This window comes from Palaemon carinicauda, chromosome 38, assembly GCF_036898095.1.
Source record: "Palaemon carinicauda isolate YSFRI2023 chromosome 38, ASM3689809v2, whole genome shotgun sequence".
NCBI classification, from domain to species: domain Eukaryota; kingdom Metazoa; phylum Arthropoda; class Malacostraca; order Decapoda; family Palaemonidae; genus Palaemon; species Palaemon carinicauda.
In genome coordinates, this window is record NC_090762.1 from 48,999,893 (window position 1) to 49,024,165 (window position 24,273).

At 44.5% G+C, this 24,273-nt stretch overlaps 1 protein-coding gene across 4 annotated transcripts in view; it reads right to left on the reverse strand.

Annotated features, from left to right (window-relative positions):
* LOC137630609 (cap-specific mRNA (nucleoside-2'-O-)-methyltransferase 2-like) overlaps window positions 1-24,273 on the reverse strand; it is a 353,518-nt gene that overhangs the window by 22,701 nt on the left and 306,544 nt on the right. For all 4 annotated transcript variants that reach the window (XM_068362204.1, XM_068362201.1, XM_068362202.1 and 1 more), the window contains 3 exons: window positions 10,728-10,914; window positions 8,155-8,316; window positions 7,808-8,005 (listed from right to left, as the gene is read on the reverse strand). In XM_068362204.1, the coding sequence (XP_068218305.1) occupies window positions 7,808-8,005; window positions 8,155-8,316; window positions 10,728-10,914 (547 nt within the window). The remainder of the gene's footprint in view (window positions 1-7,807; window positions 8,006-8,154; window positions 8,317-10,727; window positions 10,915-24,273) is intronic.

Sequence of the window (24,273 nt, forward strand, 5' to 3'; positions counted from 1 at the left end):
AACACCCACCTGTCGCCACATATGCATGTACTGTAGGCCTACGTCACAAAGTTTAACTGCACTGCTATACCAAATGTGCTCAGTGTATCCCAAGATTTTTTTCAAGAAACACATTCAGATAAACATGGTAGTTATGCTTTTCATGTAAACCTTTACAGTAATAGCTGTAGGCAACTTGCCTTGCACAAGAAGCTGATTCACAAGAGAGTAATTTCACTTTCTTGGAGTGATACCTAAATCACAGACAGTAATCATTAATTCTCCCTTGGGTTTCAAGTAAATACTGTATAAGTTTCCCAATACCAACTATTTAGAAAATCTTTCAATAAAAGTTGGGCAAAAAATATAAACACCCACTCTAAATCATGGCAAAAAAAAATAATTGGAGTAAATATTATAGGTAACACCCTTAAAAATTACAGCACTTCAAAAATATACTAATACCGAGGGAAAATGCTTGCATAATGTGAGCAAAAAATCTGTCCACTGCCAGACAAGGCTGAAAGTTACCTAAGGATTTCACCAAGCTGTCTGGCACAGTTAAATATACTGTACTTGTCTTCTCTCACTTTCCTCTCACTTTCCTATCAGGACACTTTATGGTAATTCATTATCCCTTTACTAATTCCTTGTCAGTTGCAAGTCGAGGTTACGATGGAAGATATTAGCCCTATAACCATTGCCCTCATAGGAGTTGCTTATGAATTCATTGATGGGTACTTCAATTGGCAGTCACCCTTTGATCAAACCAACAAATTTACTCGCTGGATCAGAAAACCAGCATTTTGACAAATCTACATTATATCACACATTCTTAAATTTACCACAAAACTATTATAAAGAGTACAAAAAAAGAAAATATAACATTACAAAAATGATATTTTCAATTTAAAATAAATTTTTGAATATACTTACCCGGTGAATATATATATATAGCTTACGTCTCCGACGGTCGACAGATTCCAAAAACTCGCGAGCGATCGCCATGAAGGTTGCTGGGTGTGCCCACCAGCACCGACTATCGGCCAGATACCGCATATACTTCTCAACCAATTCAGTTCTTCTCAGTCCGTAGAGTCTCTATCGGGGAGGAAGGGAGGGCCTTTAATTATATAAATTCACCGGGTAAGTATATTCAAAAATTTATTTTAAATTGAAAATATCATTTTTAAATATTGAACTTAGCCGGTGAATATATATATAGCTGATTCACACCCATGGTGGTGGGTAGAGACCAGTATTAAAACAATAAAGGCGTATATGCTCAAGAGAGTTTGACAAATATTCAAAAAACAAACTTAAGTATAAGTACCTGATAAGGAAGCTGACTCTGATGATTACTCTGCCTCATTAGTCCGCTATCCTCACGAAGCCCAGCGATCCTCTCAGGATGCTGAAAGACTCCCAGGAGCTGTTATAATCAGGGTGAACACCCCTACAACAGGACCTCATCAATACCCTTAATCTGGGCGCTCTCAAGAAACAATATTTTGACCACCCGCCAAATCAAAAGATTGCGAAAGACTTCTTAGTCTCCCGTACAACCCAAATCAAGATTAAAAATTTCAAGAGAAGATTAAAAGGATATTGGGATTAAGGGAATGTAGTGGTAGAACCTTCACCCACTACTGCACTCGGTGCTACGAATGGTCCCAACGTATAGCAGTCCTCATAAAGAGTCTGGTCATCTTTCAAGTAATATGAAGCGAACACCGACTTGCTTCTCCAAAAGGTCGCGTCCATAATACTTCTAAGGGATCTATTTTGTTTAAACGCTACTGAAGTTACTACCGCTCTAACTTCATGAGCCTTAACTTTAAGCAAATTACGATCCTTCTCACTTGAATGAGTGTGCGCCTCTCTAATCAATAGTCTAATAAAATAAGAACGCATTCTTCGACATGGGCAAAGAGGGCTTTTTAACCGAGCACCATAAAGCCTCTGAAAAACCTCGCAGCGGTTTAGTTCTAGATAAATAAAATTCAAGAGCTCTAACGGGGCACAGCACTCTTTCAACTTCATTCCCAACAATCTCAGATAGACTGGGAAGTTCAAATGATTTAGGCCATGGACGAGACGGAAGTTCATTTTTGGCCAAGAAACCAAGTTGAAGAGAACATACTGCTTTATTAGCGGAGAAGCCGATATTCTTTCTAAAAGCATGTATCTCACTAACGCTTTTCGCAGAAGCCAAGCTCACCAAGAAAAGTGTCTTGAGGGTAAGATCCTTCAGGGAGGCTAAATTTAATGGTTCAAACCTGTCTGACATAAGTTACTGCAGGACCACGTCCAAGTTCCAAGCAGGAGTAGAAATATGACGCTCCTTGAAAGTCTCGAAAGACTTAAGAAGGTCTTGAAGATCTTTGTTATTAGAAAGATCCAAATTTCTATGCCTGAAAACAGAAGCTAACATGCTTCTGTAGCCTTTAATGGTAGACGCAGAAAGGGAGCGACCGTTTCTCAGATAAAGCAGAAAATCTGCAATCTGCGCTACAGAGGTACTGGAAGAGGAAATAGAGGAGCAATCTGCGCTACAGAGGTACTGGGAGAGGAAATAGAGGAGGACTTGCACCAGTCTCTAAATACCTCCCATTTAGATTGATAAATCCTGATGGTAGAGGATCTTCTACCCCTCGCGATCGCTCTAGCTGCCTCCTTCGAAAACCCTCGAGCTCTAGAGAGTCTTTCGATAGTCTGAAGGCAGTTAGACGAAGCGCGGGGAGGCTTTGATGAAATCTCTTTACGTGAGGCTGATGCAGGAGATCCATCCACAACGGTAGACTTCTTGGAATGTCTACTAGCCATAGAAGTACCTCTGTGAACCACTCTCTCGCGGGCCAGAGGGGAGCAACCAACGTCAACCTGGTACCTTCGTGAGAGGCGAACTTCTGAAGCACCTTGTTTAGGATCTTGAAGGGTGGAAAGGCATAGATGTCTAGGTGAGACCAGTCCAGAAGGAACGCGTCTATGTGGGCCGCCTCTGGATCTGGAACAGGAGAGCATTAAGTTGGGAGCCTCTTTGTCAAAGAGGTCGCAAAGAGATCGATGGTGGGTCGACCCCAAGTCATCCATAGTCTTTCGCACACATCCTTGTGGAGCGTCCACTCCGTAGGAATCACCTGCCCTCTTCGGCCGAGACAGTCCGCTAAGACATTCAACTCCCCTTGGACGAATCTCGTCAAAAGAGATGTTTCGATCTTTTGACCAAGTGAGAAGGTCCCTTGCGATGACGAAAAGGGAGTGGGAGTGAGTGCTTCCTTGCTTCGAGATGTATGCCAAGGCCGTGGTATTGTCTGCATTCACCTCCACTACCTTGTTTCGAACCAGACTCTCGAAACTCCTTAACGCTAGATGGACTGCTAAAAGCTCTTTGCAGTTTATGTGAAGACTCCTCTGGTCTGCAGACCAAAGACCCGAGCACTCCAGATTGTCCAGTGTCGCTCCCCAACCCAAATCCGATGCGTCTGAAAACAACACATGGTTTGGGTTCTTGATTGCAAGAGAAAGACCTTCCCGAAGTCTTATGTTGCTGTCCCACCAAGCTAGACAAGTCTTGACTGAACCAGACTCTCGAAACTCCTTAATGCTAGATGGACTGCTAAAAGCTCTTTGCAGTTTATGTGAAGACTCCTCTGGTCTGCGGACTAAAGACCCGAGCACTCCAGATTGTCCAGTGTCGCTCCCCAACCCAAATCCGATGCGTCTGAAAACAACATATGGTTTGGGTTCTTGATTGCAAGAGAAAGACCTTCCCGAAGTCTTATGTTGCTGTCCCACCAAGCTAGACAAGTCTTGACTGAATCGGAGATTGGAATCGAGATCGTCTCTAAACCCTTCTCCTTGTTCCAATGGTGGTTTAGGTGAAACTGGAGAGGGCGCAGGTTGAGTCTCCCTAGAGAGATAAACTGCTCCAGCGACGAAAGAGTCCCTAGGAGACTCATCCAAACTCTCAGAGAGCAACTGCTTTTCTCTTGCAAGAGACGGACTTTGAGCAAAGCCTGCTCCATCCTGGTGGAAGACGGAAAAGCCCGAAAAACTCGACTCTGTGTATCTCCATCCCCAAATAAAGAATGGTCTGGGATGGAGTCAGTTGCGACTTCTCCATGTTCACCAGGAGACCTAACTCTTTGGCCAGGTCCAAAGTCCATTTGAGGTCCTCCAGACAGCGATGAAGGGACGACGCCCTGAGTAACCAGTCGTCCAAATAAAGGGAGGCTCTGATCCCCGACAAATGTAGGAACTTCGCTACATTCCGCATGAGCCTTGTAAAAACAAGAGGAGCAGGGCTGAGGCCGAAGCACAGTGCTCGGAATTGATACACCACCTTCCTGTACACAAACCTCAGATAATGTTGAGAGTTTGGATGTATTGGAATGTGGAAGTACGCATCCTGCAGGTCGAGAGAGACCATCCAGTCGCCCTCTCTGACCGCTGCTAAAACGGATTTGGTGGTCTCCATCGTGAATTTTGTTTTTACAACATACACGTTGAGAACACTTCCATCCAGCACTGGCCTCCAACCTCCTGTGTTCTTCGGAACCAGGAAGAGACTGTTGTAAAAACCTGGGGATTGAAGGTCCGAGACTTTCACCACCGCCCCCTTCTCCAACAACAGAGAAACTTGAAGATGCAACGCCTGTCTCTTTGTCTCCTCTCGATACCTGGAAAGAGAGGTCTATCGGAACTTTCACTAGCGGATGTCTTCGTACAAAAGGAATTTTGTAACCCTCCTCCAGCAACAAAACATGACTCCTGGTCTGCATCCCTCTTCTCCCAGGCCTGCCAGAAGTTGGTCAATCTGGCCCCTACCGCTGTCTGAGGACGTGGGCAGTCAGACTCTGCCACGTGAGGATTTGGATCCTCTCTTCTTACCTCGTTTGCTATCGGCACGAGAGTTTCCCCTACTGGGAGCTCTGCCACGAAAAGGCGGGATAAATCTCGCCGCTGGCGTGTCAAACTTGGGTCTGCTGACATGAAAAGAAGAAGGCAAAACCTTACGAGCAGTCTTGGCCACTAAATCGTGCGTGTCCTTCTGAACAAGAGAAGCCGCGATATCTCTAATAAGATGTTGAGGGAACAAAGTAGAAGATAAGGGAGCAAAAAGAAGTTCTGACTTCTGACAGGGAGTAACCCCTGCAGAAAGAAAAGAACACAGAGTTTCTCTCTTCTTAAGAACTCCTGCTGTGAACGTAGCCGCCAGTTCATTAGAGCCATCCCTTATTGCCTTGTCCATGCAAGACATTATCTGAATAGAGACATCATTGTCCGATGAAGAGACCTTCTTACTTAAGGCTCCCAGGGACCAATCCAAAAAATTAAAAACCTCGAAGGCACGGAAAATTCCTTTAAGGAGATGATCCAGATCTGTGGAGGACCAGCAAACCTTCGAGCGTCTCATGGCTAGACGACGAGGAGAGTCTACAAGGCTTGAGAAGTCTCCCTGGGCAGAGGCAGGCACTCCCAAGCCGAGAACTTCTCCCGTGTCATACCAGACGCTCGCACGAGAAGCCAATTTGAAAGGGGGAAAGGCAAAAGAAGACTTCCCTAAACCTCTCCTGGTTACTAACCAGTCTCCCAACAAACGCAAGGCTCTCTTAGAAGAGCGAGAGAGAACCAACTTCGTAAACGACGGAGTCGATGAAGTCATGCCTAACGTGAATTCAGACGGCAGCGAACGTGGAGCCGCAGTAACAAAATGATCGGGAAAAACATCCCTAAAGATAAGCATAATCCTTTTAAAGTCAAGGGATTGCTGGACAACCCTAGGCTCCTCCCCATCTGAATGGATCCCCAAAGGCACATCAGCAGGAAGGGGATCATCAACTTCCTCCTCCGAAGGAACACCATCCGACAAAGATAAAGTCTTGCGACACGGGGAAAACACAGCATGCCGAGGCGGCAAAGCTTGACAGACCACATCAATATGCAAAGGAGCCGCAGCAAAAGTCGAGGGGACGACGTCACGTCGAGACTGCAAAGACTGAAGGTCTTGAGGTTGAAAGACAACACGAGACTGCGGCGACTGACGGTCGACATCACGTCGGGACAATGGAGTCGGCCGATGAACGTCACGTCGGGACTGCAGCGACTGCAGCTCAAAGTCACGCTGTGACTGCGGAAACTGAAGTTCAACGTCACGTGACTGACGTGACTGACGAGGAACACTATCAGAATCACGTTTAACAGCACCACTGACATTACCGATAACGTCAGAACGACGAGACAAATCTCGCTTAGGAGGTTGAAGACCTGAATCACGCTTGCCGGACTGACGAACCGCAAGCAAAGGTTCCTTACGAACCTGGACATGATCATAAACTTCCATTAAGGATGAAAGTTTTAACGGCATGTCTCGTAAGACACTCAACTTAGGGTCAACAGGATTCGAAACGGACCGTGATGTCGGCAACGTCTGCGCATGCAAGTCATCGCACCAAACGGGACCCTCGAACTCAATGTCACGTTTGCGCTTAACAGGAGAACAGCCATCCGATGACTGAATACGGTCGGAGCTGTCCCAATGACTACAGCCAGGACGCTGGACCTGTCCTGAGGGGACCGACTTGCGTTTCAAAGGTCTTGAAACCTTACGCCAAGGTTTCTTATGAGACGAATCATCGGAAGACGAGGAGAACTTCGTTTCTCCCGTCTTATGGTAAGGACGTGCTTGAAGAGCAACGTCTGATACCTATGAGGGAACGTCTGTACGTTGGTTTACACCTCTCACTCCCTTAAGTCCTACGACATTCCTTCTCCCTGGGGCAGGGGAGCTTGAAAGAGGTCTTGGACTAGGCAAGTGACAAGCACGAACAGAAGAACCCTCCAGCAAAACACTAAACACATTTGATGCACTTTCCACTTTACCACTTTGACCCTTTAAAATTTTAACGTCGGACATAAGCTGATTTCTGTCCGAGGCCAATGATTCGACCTTCTCACCCAACTCTTGAATGGCCAATAACATATCACGCATAGAAGGTTCATTAGTGCCAATAGGGGGTTCTGAAACTACCACTACAGGAGAAGGATTAGGTTCAGGGGCATGGGAAGAGGAAAAACCTAGAGATCTAGAAGAGCTTCTTCTCACCCTATCTCTTTCGAGTTTCCGAGTATATTTCTCATGCTCCAACCACTCGCATTCAGATAAAACAATACATTCCTCACATCGATCCCCTAATTGACAAGATTTACCTCGGCAATTAACACAAATAGTATGAGGATCGATGGAAGCTTTAGGAAGACGTTTATTACAGTCTTTCGCACATTTACGATAGACAGGAGAAGGGTCAGCCATTATGAAAATTTCAAAGAAAATCCAAAAGAAAGCCAAGTTCAGCAACAATAATCAAAAAAGGGTTTCAAGAGTTTTATCGAAGATAATCAACACAGCGAAAGCAATAAAACCTTGAACAAGTACTTCACCAATCGGTAGAAACTTGAGGTTAAGCGCGAGCGGAACCAATGCTGTCACTACCACCGACAGAGAAGAACTGAATTGGTTGAGAAGTATATGCGGTATCTGGCCGATAGTCGGCGCTGGTGGGCACACCCAGCAACCTTCATGGCGATCGCTCGCGAGTTTTTGGAATCTGTCGACCGTCGGAGACGTAAGCTATATATATATTCACCGGCTAAGTTTAATATTTAAAAAGAGAAAATAAGAATGTAAAAGTACATTAAACAAAATATTTCAAAAATGCAAAACTGAGCAATTCAGATTTTAATATTTGTTACCTAAATTGTAATACTTTAATGCTTTGACAGTCATTTGAAATACAGTACAGTAAACGACTGTACATTTACTTACCTTCAAGTGTGGTCTTTGGAGAGCAAGATAGTGATTCAGGGAAACTATAAAGGCACCTGGAGCCTCACAGAGATGTACGGAATAGAAAGGTTTCTCATTACATTTATTCTCCTTTTCTTCCTCACTACTGGTTTCAAAATCTTCATCCAATGGAATAACATCGTAATTATTAACTATTTCGTAAAACTTCAACCATGCCTGTAAGGGAATTTTCATTGTCTTAGAAACAATTAAAGACAAATTAAGAATGTAAAACTAGGAAAAAACTCATTGATGCTTTAAGAATTGAAAACTATGCAAGTTTAACGATGCTATATCTAAATTAAAATGCACTACACTATACATACTTGTGTGACCATCTCAGGACTGGCTCGTCGTCTGACTTCATACGCTATGTTTTCGGCTGGATTTATATTCTTCGTATGTGCATGCCATCCTGCTATATCTTTGTAACCAAGTTGACTTTTGACTTCATTCAAATTGGTTTTCTCAGCTTGCAAATCATCATCCTTCAAAAAAGTCATATCTCATAGTAGGGTTTCAGTGGCATTTCAAATAAAGTTCACTCCGCTGCTACAAAGTCCAGTAAAAGGCTAACAAAGTTGCAATACCGTAAAGGAATAACAAATACAACCACCAGTAAAAGTATTGATAAAATGCTAGGAGTCATTACGAGGTAAACATATACACACTAACTGCCAAGTATAACCTATATTGTATGTGAACTTATCAAATTTAATGACAAACTCTTAATTCTTTCCTTAAAAGCTGCAAGAATAAAAAGTTAAATAATTACCACAAGCTTACATATGACTGCATCTTCATTCCCATAATTTGTGCAGCATGACTTCAGTTCAAAAGTGTACATACAAACCATAAGTTTTGAAGTTTACCAAAGTAATTTCATAATACAAATCAAATTAATCCCTCCTTTTCCAAGCAAGTTATTCCTATACTGTACTCCACCTCATATCACATTACCATTACTATTATTATTACTTGCTAAGCTACAACCCTAGTTGGAAAAGCAGGATGCTATAAGCCCAGGGGCTCCACCATTATAAGCCCAGGGGCTTTAACAGGGAAAGTAGCTCAGTGAGGAAAGGAAAAAAGGAAAAATAAAATATTTTAAGAACAGTAACATTAAAATAAATATTTCATATATAAACTATTAAAACTTTAATAAAACAATAGGAAGAAAAATAAGATAGAATAGTGTGCCCGAGTGTACCCTCAAGCAAGAGAACTAACCCAAGACAGTGGAAGACCATAGTACAGAGGGGCTATGGCACTACCCAAGGCTAAAGAATAATGGTTTGATTTTGGAGTGGCCTTCTCCTAGAAGATCTGCTTACCAAAGCTAGAGTATCTCTTCTACCCTTACCAAGAGGAAAGTAGTCACTAGGAAATTACATTGCAGTACTGTAGTTAACCCCTTGGGCATTGTTTGGTAACTTCAGTGATTGTTCTCTAGTCTTGGGTAGTTCCATAGCCTCTGTACCATGGTCTTCCATCATCTAAGTTAGAGTTCTCTTGCTTGAGGGTACACTCGAGCACACTATTGTATCTTTTTTTGTCTCTTCTTGTTTTGTTAAAGGTTTTGTAACTTATATAGGAAATTTATATATTTTAATATTACTGTTCTTAAAATATTTTATTTTTCCTAGTTTCCTTTCCTCACTGGGCTATTTCCCTGTTGAAGTCGCTTTTCCAACTAGGGTTGTAGCTCAGCAAGTAATAACAACAATAATAATAATAATATTAATGTGTAAAGAATAGGCCAGACTATTCGGTGTAAGTGTAGGCATAGGGAAAATGAACCGTAACCAGAAAGAAGGATCCAATGTAATACTGTCTCACCAGCCAAAGAACGCCATAACTCTCTCGAAGTAGTATTTCTCCACGAGCATAAAAAGGGTTTTCATAATTTGGAATAGAAAAAAAAAATAAATAAATAAACATAAAAACACAGGTTATTATTCCATTCTAGTTTGAAAAACTCAATTCTGGTACCACTCTAAAAAAATCAGGAGCTGATGCATCTGTATAGAAAAGGGTAATATGCTACATCTAATTGCAGTTACTCTAAAACTAATTGGAAACTCATAAAAAAACTAAACACTGTACTGTATGTATCTAGCTTCTTGATAGCCAAACTTGAAGCAATAAGAACTGAATACTGAAGAGACAAGAATCTTAAAACTATATGACAAGTAGCACAATTTCAAACAATTAAAGTTTTAGACACATCAAAGGCATAGGCAAAAGCAAAATACCCAAAATAACCTTTGAACAAAATGTAGAGTATCTTCAAAATATTAGGAAACACAAAACTTCATTCACTATCTCTAGGGCTCTATACATAATGTCTATATCTATAACAAAAAGACTTTCTCAGTGAATGCTACAGTTTTTGAAACATATGTAAGGAAAATGAAGAAAAGTATTGCAAATCAACGTCTCTGATTATACACAATATCCTCGGATAGTCGTTTCCAGGGGTTGGAACCCCGTGATAGCCAACGGTAATTCTCTTGTAATATCAATCGCAGAAATATACTGTAGAAGTTGCCAGAAGGAACTTTCCATCAAGACAACATGGCTATCACACCCAAAAAATAGATTTTTCCCATGTCAAAATCCCTTTTATGAAAAACTATACATGCAAGTCCAAAGATTAAGTAGGCAAACAAATAAAATAGGCAAAAATAAATATTTGACAAGTAATAACTACTAACCTTATACCATCACTAAATACCCAACATTCAAACAATTGGATTCTTAAACCATTCTACTTTATTCCTTTCAGCTTTACACAAAGTTAGCCAAGTAACAACGCAGTAATTATCTCCATATGTTGAAAAGTTGCTGTTTATAATTATAGGTAAATGCTTTTTTTTTCCTTTTTTTTTTAACTTACCAACCAGGCAGTTTGAGTAAACATGGTCTTTGCAGCTGGCAGCTTCCAAGCATTACATCCATCCTCTGGAGGCTTTTGGAAGGAGAACTTTTTATTGAAATGAGACTCGATATCCATTTGGGCTTGCACATAATCTGTATACTCAAGGAGATTATATTCTCTTCCTTCGAACTTCATGTGACCATGACTGTAAAGAAAAATAGTAAAAATAATTCATATCTGCATTCTAAATTTTACAATTAAATGAAGCAAATTAAGCTTGAGGGGCTCGGCAGGAATGCCAACATATGGGGGTATAGGAAGAAAAACAAAATACTGAAAAGATTCACCAAGCTTCGTATGGCAATGGAGAATGCATATAAGAAATATTTTGTCAAAATTCCTCTTACTTTCATAGTTACAGGGTAATTAGAAAAAGTAACTCAATAAACCAAAAACATTGTTCCCTGCAAGAAAATGCAGTATTGTATTTCTTCTGTTATCGTAAATTTTTACAATTATTAGATTTTAATGTAAACAAATTACACCCTTCGGCCTTCAGTCTTACTACAAACCTCATAGAGAGTACACATTTGAGTTTGACTTCCGACATAAACTTGTTTTCACGTCTGTTTTTCTCGGTTTCAGCAAGAATTTCATCATGCCAAAACGGAAAAGACAATTTCAGCATCACGCTAACATAAGGAAGAAGAAAATTTGCTCTAATAAAAGTTCAAAAGCAGGTAATATCTGCAAAATTAGCGGAGTTAGTGAAGGAGAGATGATGGAGCAAGATATTGAGCAAAGGGACCTTCATTTATGACTAAATTATGCTAAATAACTTTGTTTTGGGTTATTAATATTCAAAAAGGAACATAAAATACTCATGATTTATTAATATGACAAATTCGGAGATAATTTGTATTTTTCCTAACCGTACAAACCTTAGCTATTTACATTGGGTATTACTTTCGGCGTAGCTGAAATGGCGAGCCATTAGATTTTTAACCAGGGTTAACTAGCGAGGGGGTAGGGGAGGGGTAGCTAGCTACCCCTCCCCCCTCATACACCGGTGAACTGATTCACTTCGCTTAGAGGTAGGACTTCACGGGGGACAGGGCTGGCGGGCAAGTATGTGTAAATAGCCAAGGTTTGTATGGTTAGGAAAAATACAAATTACAGTGAACCCTCGTTTATCGCGGTAGATAGGTTCCAAACCCGGCCGCGATAGCTGAAAATCCGCGAAGTAGGGACACCATATTTACGTATTTATTTAACATGTAGAATCAGACTTTTAAAACCTTCCCTTTACGTAGTACTGTTAACAAACTACCCTTTAATGTAAAGAACACTTAATGCATGTACTACAGTACCCTAAACTAAAACAGGCACAAATATTAAAGGCGATTTTATATCATGCCTTCCTAAACACGCCAAAAAGCACGATAAAAAATGACAACAAATGTTTTGTTTACGTTTATCTCTGATCATAACGAAGAAACAGACTCATTTACACATCTGTGTATAGGTTAGTTTTTGTATCGACAGCAATCTTACCAAGTATTGATTATACAGTATGTTGACTTTGTTATTACCAATGTTCTACTTAATTTTTCTTAGAAATTCCAAATAAATGAAATGAATGCCATTTATATGTTTTTCTTTATGACGCTGCCTGAAACGGAAACCTTCCATTTGTTTACGCTCCATCTTCGATCATAATAAACAAACGAACGCATTAAACATACATGCTCAAAGTGATAACTAATGATATAACAAACATTTAGTAAACATTATGTTATTACAAATATTTTACTTATCGTATCCATATAAATTCCTAAATTCGTAGCAAAGCTGGAAACCTTTTTTTTTCTCATGCGTTTAATCCACAATAGCAAACTGCCGCTAATGACAGAATGATAATTTACGATAATTTTAAACTGTTACGAAAGATAATTGTTCTTTCCATATCCAAAATACTTCTCCTAACTTCAGTTATAAGTCAACTTGTACCCACCTCACCATATGCAAAATAGGTAAAAGAAGAAGAAAGTACTGGGCCATTTTTAAAGTCATCGAAAAATTAAGTTACCGCTATTACGTTCGATGTGACAGAGAGAGAGAGAGAGAGAGAGAGAGAGAGAGAGAGAGAGAGAGAGAGAGAGAGAGAGAGAGAGAGAATGGTTTTAAATGTACTAAATAATAAATATGATAATATTACATAAGCACCAATGTGTTATAACCTAACTGTATAGATGGTTTGAATAAGTTAAAAAATGGTGTACAATAAATAATTCTTTGTTAATGTATTCGTACCGCGCATATTCTTGAGAGCGGAAGCTAGACATCAGCTGATGTGATCACAGCCAAAAGTAAAACAAAAAGAAGTAAAAAATACTCGATTTTTAAAACACACCCGAAATTTAAAAACATAAGTACATGTTTTATTATAGCGCAATTGACTATTTAAAGAGTAAAAGTTTTCTGGAATAGAATGGTGTTTCCTAAAAAATAGTATTTTGCTGACAAAATCGGATACCGTATTTTAAGCTATGATTGAAATGGATGTATACACAGTATAATTTTTTCGTTTTGTATTTAATTGACACTAAGAAAACCGATTTTGGTTTCTTCATCTATTTGTAATTATTGTATAACATGAGGAGAGAGAGGAGAGAGAGAGAGAGAGAGAGAGAGAGAGAGAGAGAGAGAGAGAGAGAGAGAGAGGAGAGAGAGAGAGAGAGAGAGAGAGAGAGAGAAGAGAGAGAGAGAGAGAGGAGAGAGAGAGAGAGAGAGAGAGAGAGAGAGAGAGAGAGAGAGAGAGAGATTGTTTTAAATGTAATAAAAAAAAAATATGATAGGTTAAACACATTGGTGCTTATGTAATATCAACTGTATAGATGGTTTCAATAAGTTAAGAAATGGTATAAACAATACTGCGTACGCGCGTATTCTCGAGACCGGCAGCTAGACGTCAGCTGATGTGATCACAGCCAAAAGTAAAACAAAAAGAAGTCAACAATACTCGATTTTTAAAACAAAAGTACATGCTTTCTTAATGTGCAATTAACTATTAAAAAGAGTAGCAATTTTCTAGAATAAAATGATGTTTCCCCCAAAAATAGTGGTTTGCTGATGAAATCGGATGCCGTATTTAATGAAAAAAGTCCGCGAAGTCGTGAATCCGCGATGGTCGAACAGCGAAGTAGCAAGGGCTCACTGTATCTCCGAATTTGTCATTTGTTCCGTAACCGAAATACAAACCACGCCATTTATATTGGGTGACTTAACCCTTAGGTAGGGTGGAAAGTCTCAGCCTTACTGGCTTTGGCTTTGCCCGGGGACTCAGAATCCGAGTGTGTAGCACTCGAGATAAGGAGTCCCTGCACCTCGCAAGTTCCTTGCTCCGCAAGGAACGTGCGGCCTACATAAGCTTGTGTGTGAAGGAATGAAGTGTGACTCTTCCTAGGAAGTCGATCTGAAGTCCTTTAGATGGAACTCTAGGCTAGGACGTTCCCAATACCACCTCGTCAGGGTATGGGGGACGCGACAGTATTATCTAATACTAGGAACACAAGGAAGCATGGTTTACCTGCAGTGGTTTGAGGTCAGCTATGCAGAGAACCCAGGATGCTGCTTTCCCCAAGAGAGGGGAGGATGAAGAAAAGGGTAAGGGCCAGGCATACTTTATCATTCATGCAGACTAAAACTGGGTAACAATGCCCTCAACCTTCTGCTACTTGTCCATTAAGGAGCCTGAGGTTAGACCAGCTGTTGTGTAGCCACCACAGGGCCGATAGAGAACGTATCGAGCCTCCTGTGGGTCACGTCCTACAGATAGCGGGCTGTGAAGGTCGTTTGACGCTTCCATACCCCAACCTGCGTCACTGAGAAGTTTCTCTTGAATGTCAAGGACGTAGCGATGCCTCTGATATCGTGTGCTCTAGGGCGACGTGACGGAGGAGGGTCTGGATTCAGGGAGTGGTGGATGACCCTGCGAATCCAAGCTGAGATGGTGTACTTCGTGACCCCCCTCTTCGTCCTTCGTGTGCTCACAAACAGGGCTTGCACTCGAGGATGAACTGCAGCTGTTCTGTTAAGATAGAGCCTCAGACTCCGTACTGGGCACAGTAGGGGATGGTCTGGGTCATCTGTTACAGAACGGAAACTCGAAATCCTGAAGGAGTCGAACCGTTGGTCTGGAACTCCAGGATTTTGAGTCTTAGCAACAAACTCAGGGACGAACCCGGATGTTACCTCCCCCCATCCCCTTGAATGGGCAACGTCGTGCGAGAGACCATGAAGTTCACTGATTCGCTTGGCTGAGGCCAGAGCGAGCAGGAACATCGTCTTCCAAGTCAGGTGACGATCAGAAGCCTGGTGTAATGGTTCGAACGGAGGTCTCTTAAGAGACCTGAGGACACGAACCACGTTCCATGGAGGAGGTCTCACTTCCGACTGAGGGCAGGTAAGCTCGTAGCTTCGTATGAGTAGTGAAAGTTCCAGCGAGGAAGAAATGTCCATTCCCTTCAGCCTGAAGGCCAGGCTTAAGGCTGAGCGTTAGCCTTTCACGGCCGAGACTGAAAGGCGCATTTCTTCCCGAAAATATACAAGAAACTCCGCTATTGCTGGAATAGTGGCGTCGAGAGAGATACCCCTTCCACGACACCAACCACAGAAGACTCTCCACTTCGCCAGGTAGACCCCTGCAGATAACTTTCGCAGGTGTCGAGACATCCTCTCCGCAACTTGTTGCGAAAAGCCTCTCTCTGTGAGGAGATGCTGGATAGTCTCCAGGCATAAAGCTGAAGCGATGCTAAGGCTTTGTGGAAGATGTTGCAGTGTGGTTATTTGAGTAGCTCGTGTCGTGGAGGAAGTTCTCTCGGGAGTTCCGTCAGGAGCTGCAGAAGGTCCAGGAACCACTCTGCATGATGCCATAGCGGAGCTTTTAAGCGATTGACAGGTCGACCGATAGTCTGGTCTTGTTGAGCACCCTTCTCATCAGACCGAACGGCAGGAAGACGTAAACGTCGATGTTGTCCCATCGTTGTTGGAAGGCATCTTGCCAGAGTGCCTTGGGGTCCGGGACTGGGGAACAGTACACCGGAAGCTTGAAGTTCAAGTCTGTCGCGAACAGGTCCACCGTCAGGGAACCCCACAAAGTCAGGACTTTGTTGGCTACTAGCGGATCCAAAGACCACTTGGTACTCACTATCTGCAATGCTCTGCTCAGACTGACAGCGAGCATATTCCTCTTGCCCAGGATGATGCGAGCCGATAGTGGAATCGAGCGGACTTCGGTCCATCTCAGTATCTCTACTGCAAGATGGGATAGCTGTTGTGAAAAGGTACCTCCCTGCTTATTGATATAAGCCACTACCGTGGTGTTGTCGCTCACAACCACCACGGAGTGGGCCGCCAGGATCTGTTGGAGTTGTTGAAGTGCCAGATATACGGCCTTCATTCTAGCAGATTTATGTGGAGTCACTTTTCTGATTCTGACCAGAGGCCTGAGATCCTGTGGTTCAGAACGTGGGCCCCCCACCCTTCTTTGAAGCGTCCGAAAACAGCATAAAATCCGGGGGGAGGACGAGAAGATCCACTCCCATTCGAAGGTTTCCCTCCGTCCCCCACCACTTAAGGTCCGTTCGTTCCACAGGACCCATAGGGACCAGAATGTTCGGGGAATCGAGGCCTTGATTTCACAGGGACTTGAGCCGCCATTGCAGGGATTTCATCCTGAGGCGGCCGTTTGGAACCAGACGGGCCAAGGAGGAAAGGTGCCCTAAGAGACGTAACCACGATTGGGCTGGAAGCTCTTCTCGTCTGAGGAACGGGTCTGTGACCCTCCTCAGCCTTGCTATCCTGTCGTCTGATGGAAAGGCTTTGTGGAGATTGGTGTCCAATATCATGCCTAGATATACCAGTCGTTGAGATGGAGGCTGAGAAGACTTCTCGGGATTTACCATGATCCCTAGATCATGGCAAAGTCCCAGAAGCTTGCCTCGGTGTCGAAGAAGGGTCGACTCAGAGTCTGCCAGGATCAGCCAGTCGTCCAGAGAGCGGAGGAGATGGATGCCGATCCTGTGTGCCCACGAAGATATCAGGGTGAACACTCTGGTGAATACCTCAGGTGCTGTGGAGAGACCGAAACACAGCACCTTAAACTGGTAGATCTTGTCTAGGCTGAACCTTAAGTACTTCCTGGAAGACGGATGGATTGGGATCCGGAAGTACGTGTCCTTCAGATCCAGTGTACACATGAAGTCTTGCGGTCTCACTGCAAGTCTGACCGTGTCTGCTGTCTCCATGCTGAACGGAGTTTGTTTGACAAACTTGTTCAGAGATGAGAGGTCGATGACGGGTCTCCAGCCTCCAGACGCCTTCTTTACGAGAAAGGGTCGACTGAAGGAGCCTGGGGAGCCGTCGACAACCTCCTGGAGAGCATCCTTCTTGAGCATGGTCTCGAATTCTGCCCGAAGGGCTAGCCCCTTTAGTGATCCCATGGCACAGGAGCTCAACGCCACTGGATTCGCTGTCAGAGGAGGAAGAGACGTTAAGAACGGGACGCGATATTCCTGACTGATCACGGAGATCGTCCAGGAATCGGACTCGAGTTGCTGCCACCTGAATGCGCAACTTGCCGGCATCCCCCCCTCTAGTGAACATGCAGGGGGATTGCCAGTCCTAGTGCTTGCGGCCTTGACCGCTCCCTCTAGGATTCTTGCCTCCCCTGGAGGACTTTCTGCCCTTGTCTTTGACAGGAAAGGGCTACTGCTTGGACACGTTCGTCTTTGCTGCCACTGCCGGTTTCGTCATCTTGGATTGGCGAGGTTGTTGAGGTGCTGGAGGTTTGTAGGGCTTATATGTAAGAGCCCTTTGGAGAAGAGAATCGTAGTTCGATTTCCTCCACCTCTCAGCTGCCTGTTCCGCCTCCTTGGGCTCAAACAGACTCTTTCCCAAGATGGAAGTGTGTCTGAGCTTGCAGGTATCCACGGCTGGGACCCTCGAGTGGAACCTCTCGGCCACCGCATCACGTCGTTTCAAGATAGAGTTTGCCCACAAGTTCAAAACTTTGTGGGCCAGAAACTCGATGGTACGTGTGCCCGAGAGGAGGAAGGTCTCCAGGGCTTTCCTGATGCTCTCCTTGGACAGATCCTCGGGTCGCAGCAGGATGCCCAGAGACCCTAGCTAGACATCCAGCCAAGAAGTGGCCCACACTGTGCGACCTTCTCCTGACTCAGGATTTCTGTTGCCGAGAAAGTCACCTGCCGGCTAAAGGTCTCTCAAGAGAGACTCCCCTGGTAAGCTCTTCCACGGAGTGGTGCTCTGAATCATGCTGCTCTCCTCCTGGTGAACTGGCAGCAAAATCTCCTGTCCCCAAACTCTTAAGAGTCCTTCGATTCCCTCCTAGAAGGGATACATAACTCCAACAAAGAAGTCTTCTCCCCCTAACACGGGACGATTCTCCTGCTCGAGGCGGGGTTTCTCCCATTGGTGCGGTGGGAGAAGGTCTCACCTTGGTCTAGGGAGCGCGCTGGCGCTCGCGATATGGGAAAAACCCAGGGGTCGCGCGCGAGACCGATAAAAACACTCTCGTGTGGGCGCGCGCGAGACCGATAAAAAAACCCTCGTGTGGGCCCACGCGAGACCGATAAAAACACTCTCGTGTGGGCCCGCGCGAGACCGATAAAAACACCCTCGTGTGGGCCCGCGCGAGACCGATAAAAACACTCTCGTGTGGGCCCGCGCGAGACCGATAAAAACACCCTCGTGTGGGCCCGCGCGAGACCGATAAAAACACTCTCGTGTGGGCCCGCGCGAGACCGATAAAAACACTCTCGTGTGGGCCCGCGCGAGACCGATAAAAACACTCTCGTGTGGGCCCGCGCGAGACCGATAAAAACACTCTCGTGTGGGCCCGCGCGAGACCGATAAAAACACCCTCGTGTGGGCCCGCGCGAGACCGATAAAAACAGTCTCGTGTGGGCCCGCGCGAGACCGACAAAAACACCCTCGTGTGGGCCCGCGCGAGACCGACAAAAACACTCTCGTGTGGGCGCGCGCGAGACCGACAAAAACACCCTCGTGTGCGAGACCGACAAAAACACTCTCGTGCGGGCGCGCGCGAGACCGACAAAAACACTCTCGCGCAGGCGCGCGCGAGACCGACAAAAACACTCTCGCGCGGGCGCGCGCGAGACCGACAAAAACACTCTCGCGCGGGCGCGCGCGAGACCGACAAAAACACTCTCGTGTGGGCCCGCGCGAGACCGATAAAAACACTCTCGTGTGGGCCCGCGCGAGACCGATAAAAACACCCTCGTGTGGGCCCGCGCGAGACCGATAAAAACAGTCTCGTGTGGGCCCGCGCGAGACCGACAAAAACACCCTCGTGTGGGCCCGCGCGAGACCGACAAAAACACTCTCGTGTGGGCGCGCGCGAGACCGACAAAAACACCCTCGTGTGCGAGACCGACAAAAACACTCTCGTGCGGGCGCGCGCGAGACCGACAAAAACACTCTCGCGCGGGCGCGCGCGAGACCGACAAAAACACTCTTGCGCGGGCGCGCGCGAGACCGACAAAAACACTCTCGCGCGGGCGCGCGCAAGACCGACAAAAACACTCTCGTGCGGGCGCGCGCGAGACCGACAAAAACACTCTCGCGCGGGCGCGCGCAAGACCGACAAAAACACTCTCGTATGGGCGCGCAAGGGAGACATCATAGGGTGAGCAGGAATCAGATTGAAGAGCCCGTGAAAAATGTCGGCGCGTGCGCGCGGCTGTCAGCGTGCACGCGTACGAGGTTGTTGGCGCTGAAAGATCGTCAGTGCTTGCGCGCGCAAGAAGATCGTCGGCGCTTGCACGCGAAAGAAGATTGTCGACGCTTGCGCGCGAAAGAAGATCGTCTGCGCTTGCACGCGTAGGAAGATTGTTGGCGCGGGGAACCATCGGAGCCTGTGCGCGGACGATCGTCGGAGCTTACGTGCGTAGGAAGATCGTCGCGCCAGCTCGCCAAAGAAGATCGTTCGCTAAAAAGATCGACGGCGCTTGAAGATCGTCTGTGCTTGCGCGCGTAAGAAGATCGACGGCAGTGGAAGATCATCGGCGCTCGATCGTCAGCGCTCGCTCGTGAAAGAAGAACATCGGCCAAGATGATCGTCGGCGCTTGCGCGCTTAAGAAGATCGTCGGCGCTTGCGCGCGTAAGAAGATCGTCGGCGCTTGCGCTCGTAAGAAGATCGTCAGCGCTAGCGCACAAAAGAAGATCATCGGCGCTAGCGTGTGTACGAAGATTGTCAGCGCTTGCGCGCGTAAGAAGATCGTCAGCGCTAGCGCGCAATCAGCGCTCGCTCGTGAAACAAGACCGTCAGTCAAGATGATCGTCGGCGCTTGCGCGCGTAAGAAGATCGTCAGCACTTGCACGCGAAGAAGATCGTCAGCGCTAGCTCGCAAAGATAGATCGTCGGCGCTAGCGCGTGTACGAAGATCGTCGGCGCTAGCGCGTGTACGAAGATCGTCGGCGCTTGCGCGTGTACGAAGATCGTCGGCGCTTGCGCGCATAAGAAGATCGTCGGTGCTAGCGCACATAAGAAGATCGTCGGTGCTAGCGCGCAAAAGATCATCATCGGCGCTAGCGCACGTACGAAGATCGTTGGCGTAGGAAGATCATCGGCGAGCACGAGCGCGCTAAGATGAAGGGACAGCTGACAGGACGATCTGGAACTGGGACGATCAAGACTGGAACAGGATTCCTCTGGATGGAATTCTCAGGAACAGCAGGAACAGTAGGCGAGCGCGCAGAGGATACCTGGCACTTAAGGGACTTACTCACAGTGTGAAAAAGTCCCTTTGGCCCCGAAGGGACCGGTGCCTGTTGGATAACGGGGTGCGTAGGCGCCCACAGCGTCAGCAGCCAGGAACGGAGACGGCAGATCAGCAGGTCTAGGAGATGGCGAACTGCAGAGATGTCCCGAACAGGAACAGACCTCCGAAAAGAAGTCTCTATGAGTGGCCTCTCTCGCGAACGAGAGAGGTGAACACTTCGTAGAAGAGACTAGAAGACACTGATGATGGCGCCCCTTAGGGCCGTTGGATCAGCAAGCTGACCTATAAGGAGCAATCCTCCAAAGAGGAGTCCTTACGAGTGGCCTCCCTCGCGAACGAGGGGGGTCACAAGATTGATCCTGCAGCTGCTCAGCCCCTTGAGCATAGCTGCAGGTGCGACCGCTCAGCCCCAAGAGTATAGTCGCACGAAATTCCATGGTCCGGCCTTGCAACCGCTCAGCCCCTTGAGAATGGTTACAAGAGCGGTCGCTCAGCACCAAGAGCATAACCGCCCGAGGGCCAGGAAAAACCAACCAGGAATTATTAAGGTAAGAGAAGTTCCCCCCTGCAGGGGAAAAACTCATACCTGGGAAGGGAACCTCCCTCAGAAGGGAAGTTACCCACCCCTGGAGGCGAACCTCCTGATTGTTCTAAGATGAACTAAAGAGCTGACAGTTGTCACGGAAGAACTTCTACGAGAAGGGAACACACCCATGACGATGTCCTGGAGAGGCGGCAGCAACAGCAGACTCCAAAGGCACAAACAGGGCAGCTCTGCTTCGTTGGCACATAGGCAAACGAAGAGACCAGATCGTAACTGGGAAAATAAAATAAATAATTAGTTGAAAATTCCCCAGGGAGGAACTCCAAAGAGAAACCCCGAGGAATAGGAACATAAGAATTACAAACCAAGTATGCGCCCTCCTCCCCCACTGACATTCACGGGAGAAGGGGGAGGGCGGAGAACTGTAACAAAACCAGAATTATAACAGAATTATAATTATGTAATTCATTTAAGAATGTCACAAATAGTAAGAACGACTGAACCCCGAAGGGAAGAGTTCTCCACAGAAGCTGAAAAGTTAAATACAATTAGATTCCATTGAAAATAATTGAGAAAAATAAACGGAATAGCAACTTAACCCGCAACGGGAAAGAGGCTATCGTAATAGTACGTAGTAGTAGTAAAAGGGTGAACGACCTCGAGTAGAGAGAGAGAGAGAGAGAGAGAGAGAGAGAGAGAGAGAGAGAGAGAGAGAGAGAGAGAGAGAGAGAGAGAGAGAGAGAGAGAGAGAGACCGTAGTCAATCTAAACTCCCCCGTTCCCTTCGCTGAGAGTCCAAGTTTCCCGCAGGGAAGGAGGAACAGCGGAGAAAACAGAAGAATGGAGAAAATCCAACGATGTCGATTCCCCACGGCGGCCGAATATCGGAAGCCGAAGGAACGACCGAAGGACCAAGAGAGAGGTAGTGCCCCAGGACGTGCAACCGCGGTGGCCAGGAACTACGCGGTGACGTTGTCGTACACTAAACACACACAGCACAAACACTGAAAAGGAAACTTACTATATTTCTATACCCAAATAAATACATAAACATAAAGAATGTTTATATATATATATTAAGTACAGTATAAGAAAAAGTAAGTAATTAAGTAAAGACAAAACATCAATGGCTGCCAAGCGAGGGCGAGAGCAGACACGTCTGCCCACCACCCGAGCCAAAAGCGAAGTGAATCAGTTCACCGGTGTGCGAGGGGGGAAGGGTAGCTAGCTACCCCTCCCCTATAGCGAGGGGGTAGTTAACCCTCATTAAAAATCTAATGGCTCGCCATTTCAGCTACGCCGAAAGTAATACCCAATGTAAATAGCGTGGTTTGTATTTCAGTTACGGAACAAATTGTCTTTGTAAAAATACAAAGAAAAACTTTGAACGTCCGTATATCAAAACTATACTTATTGACCTTTAAATTCTATCTTCTCCCTTAGTTTCAAAGATATACCACTGAAATTTGGTACAGTATATAACTTGGACATAAAACAATCAAATGTTGCCCTTTTTTCCTATTTTTATTTCATATTTTTCTTCTTGATTTTTTTCCCTGATTTTTCAAGATTACTTTTTTACCCTAATGAAAAAATTCATATCTAGAAAATAAAATGACTTTAAAAAAAAAATCATTTGATTGGAGGTCTACATCAGGTCTATATAGAGACAATAGTAATCCAATGTTTTAATATTAATTATCAAAGATAGAATTTGAAAAACACTAATTTTCAGGATAAATCCCCCTGGCGTTGCAAAACCAAAGGTCAGAGGCAAAAATCTTATGCAGTTTGGAGATGTCCCAAGTCATTTTATAAAATGGCATGAATGTCATAGTCCCGTCCTTAAAAAACAGCATTAGCCGGGGCCGGCCCCCTTAATGCAACAGTATACCTATAACAGTATACAGTACTTAACTGTAAGCTATTGTATTACACATTACTACACCGAAAACAGTAAGGTTTACTCTGACGTCAAAAGTTACTCGGTAAGTGAACTATTGAAAAATAAAAAGTTAAATCTAAAGAAAACAAGCTTATGAAACTAGTATACTGTACTGTATTTTGATACCGTATCAAAAATAGTAGGGTCAACAATTATACGAGAATTTGGTCGATCTGCAGCCTCAAATAAATGGAAAAATCGCATCTTTCAAAACACGACAGAAATAATTCCATTAGGGCCAAGGTAAACAGGAACTTACCCATTCAAACGTTTTTACTACCCATTTTCAGTACTTTGCAAGTACTCTACTGTATTTTTTCTAATAAAAAATTGTTCATATGAATAAATAAAACGTTTAAAATGTTTTCAAGTTTTAATCACTTGTAAAAGGTTAAAATTACAACCCAGATGGGAGTTAAATAACGTATATTTCCGTATATAAGACGTCCTAAAATTAGGAAAAATTTAAAAGAATTTAAGTCATAACTGTTGGATAAGACAGCTGATGAATTGCAAAACCATCAGTGTATAGACTAGCGTTTGCTGTATTATTTAAAATTGAAAATGAACTAAATAAAGGCAATTTTATATCATGTTTTCCTAAACACGCCAGAGAGCATGCCCCCTGAAACTACTGCAAGCCAAAAACATAAGTGGCAGTATATCACAGCCAAGTGTGTGAGCGGGGTGAACAGTCTAGCCCCGCTAATTAGTGGTTAGTGGTTATACAGTACCTTGCTAAAAGTCTTATGGGTAGTTATCAGCTTTGCCAATGCATACTCCCTATGTAGGTTTGTATAGAGTGTCAGAGCAAATTCCATTTGGATGAAGATTCTACTTTAGGCCATTCCTTAAATAAGAATGAAAAAAAAAAAAAATAAAAAAAATTTGGATGAAGTCCTGTTAGTACTATATTTCAGTTACAGTAATTAATTTTTTTTTTTTCAATCACAATCAGGGTGTTATTTAAAGTCTCCCCTTTACAGTCTAATATAACTAGCTAGACCAGTCTTCTATGGTACAGCATGTCAGGAGCTACAAAAAGTATGGGGAGGTACAGTACTTTACATACTAAACCAATTACACCATATAGTATCAATGAAGTTAAAGTAAAATGTCAGTTATAATAAAAGTGCTTGTCAGGTGGTGAATACAATTTTCTGCTCATAGTTTCAAACCTTTGACAAATTTGAAGTAAAAACCATGCATCATTCACATTTCTGAAATCAGAATCGACAGGAAAAAAAAAAA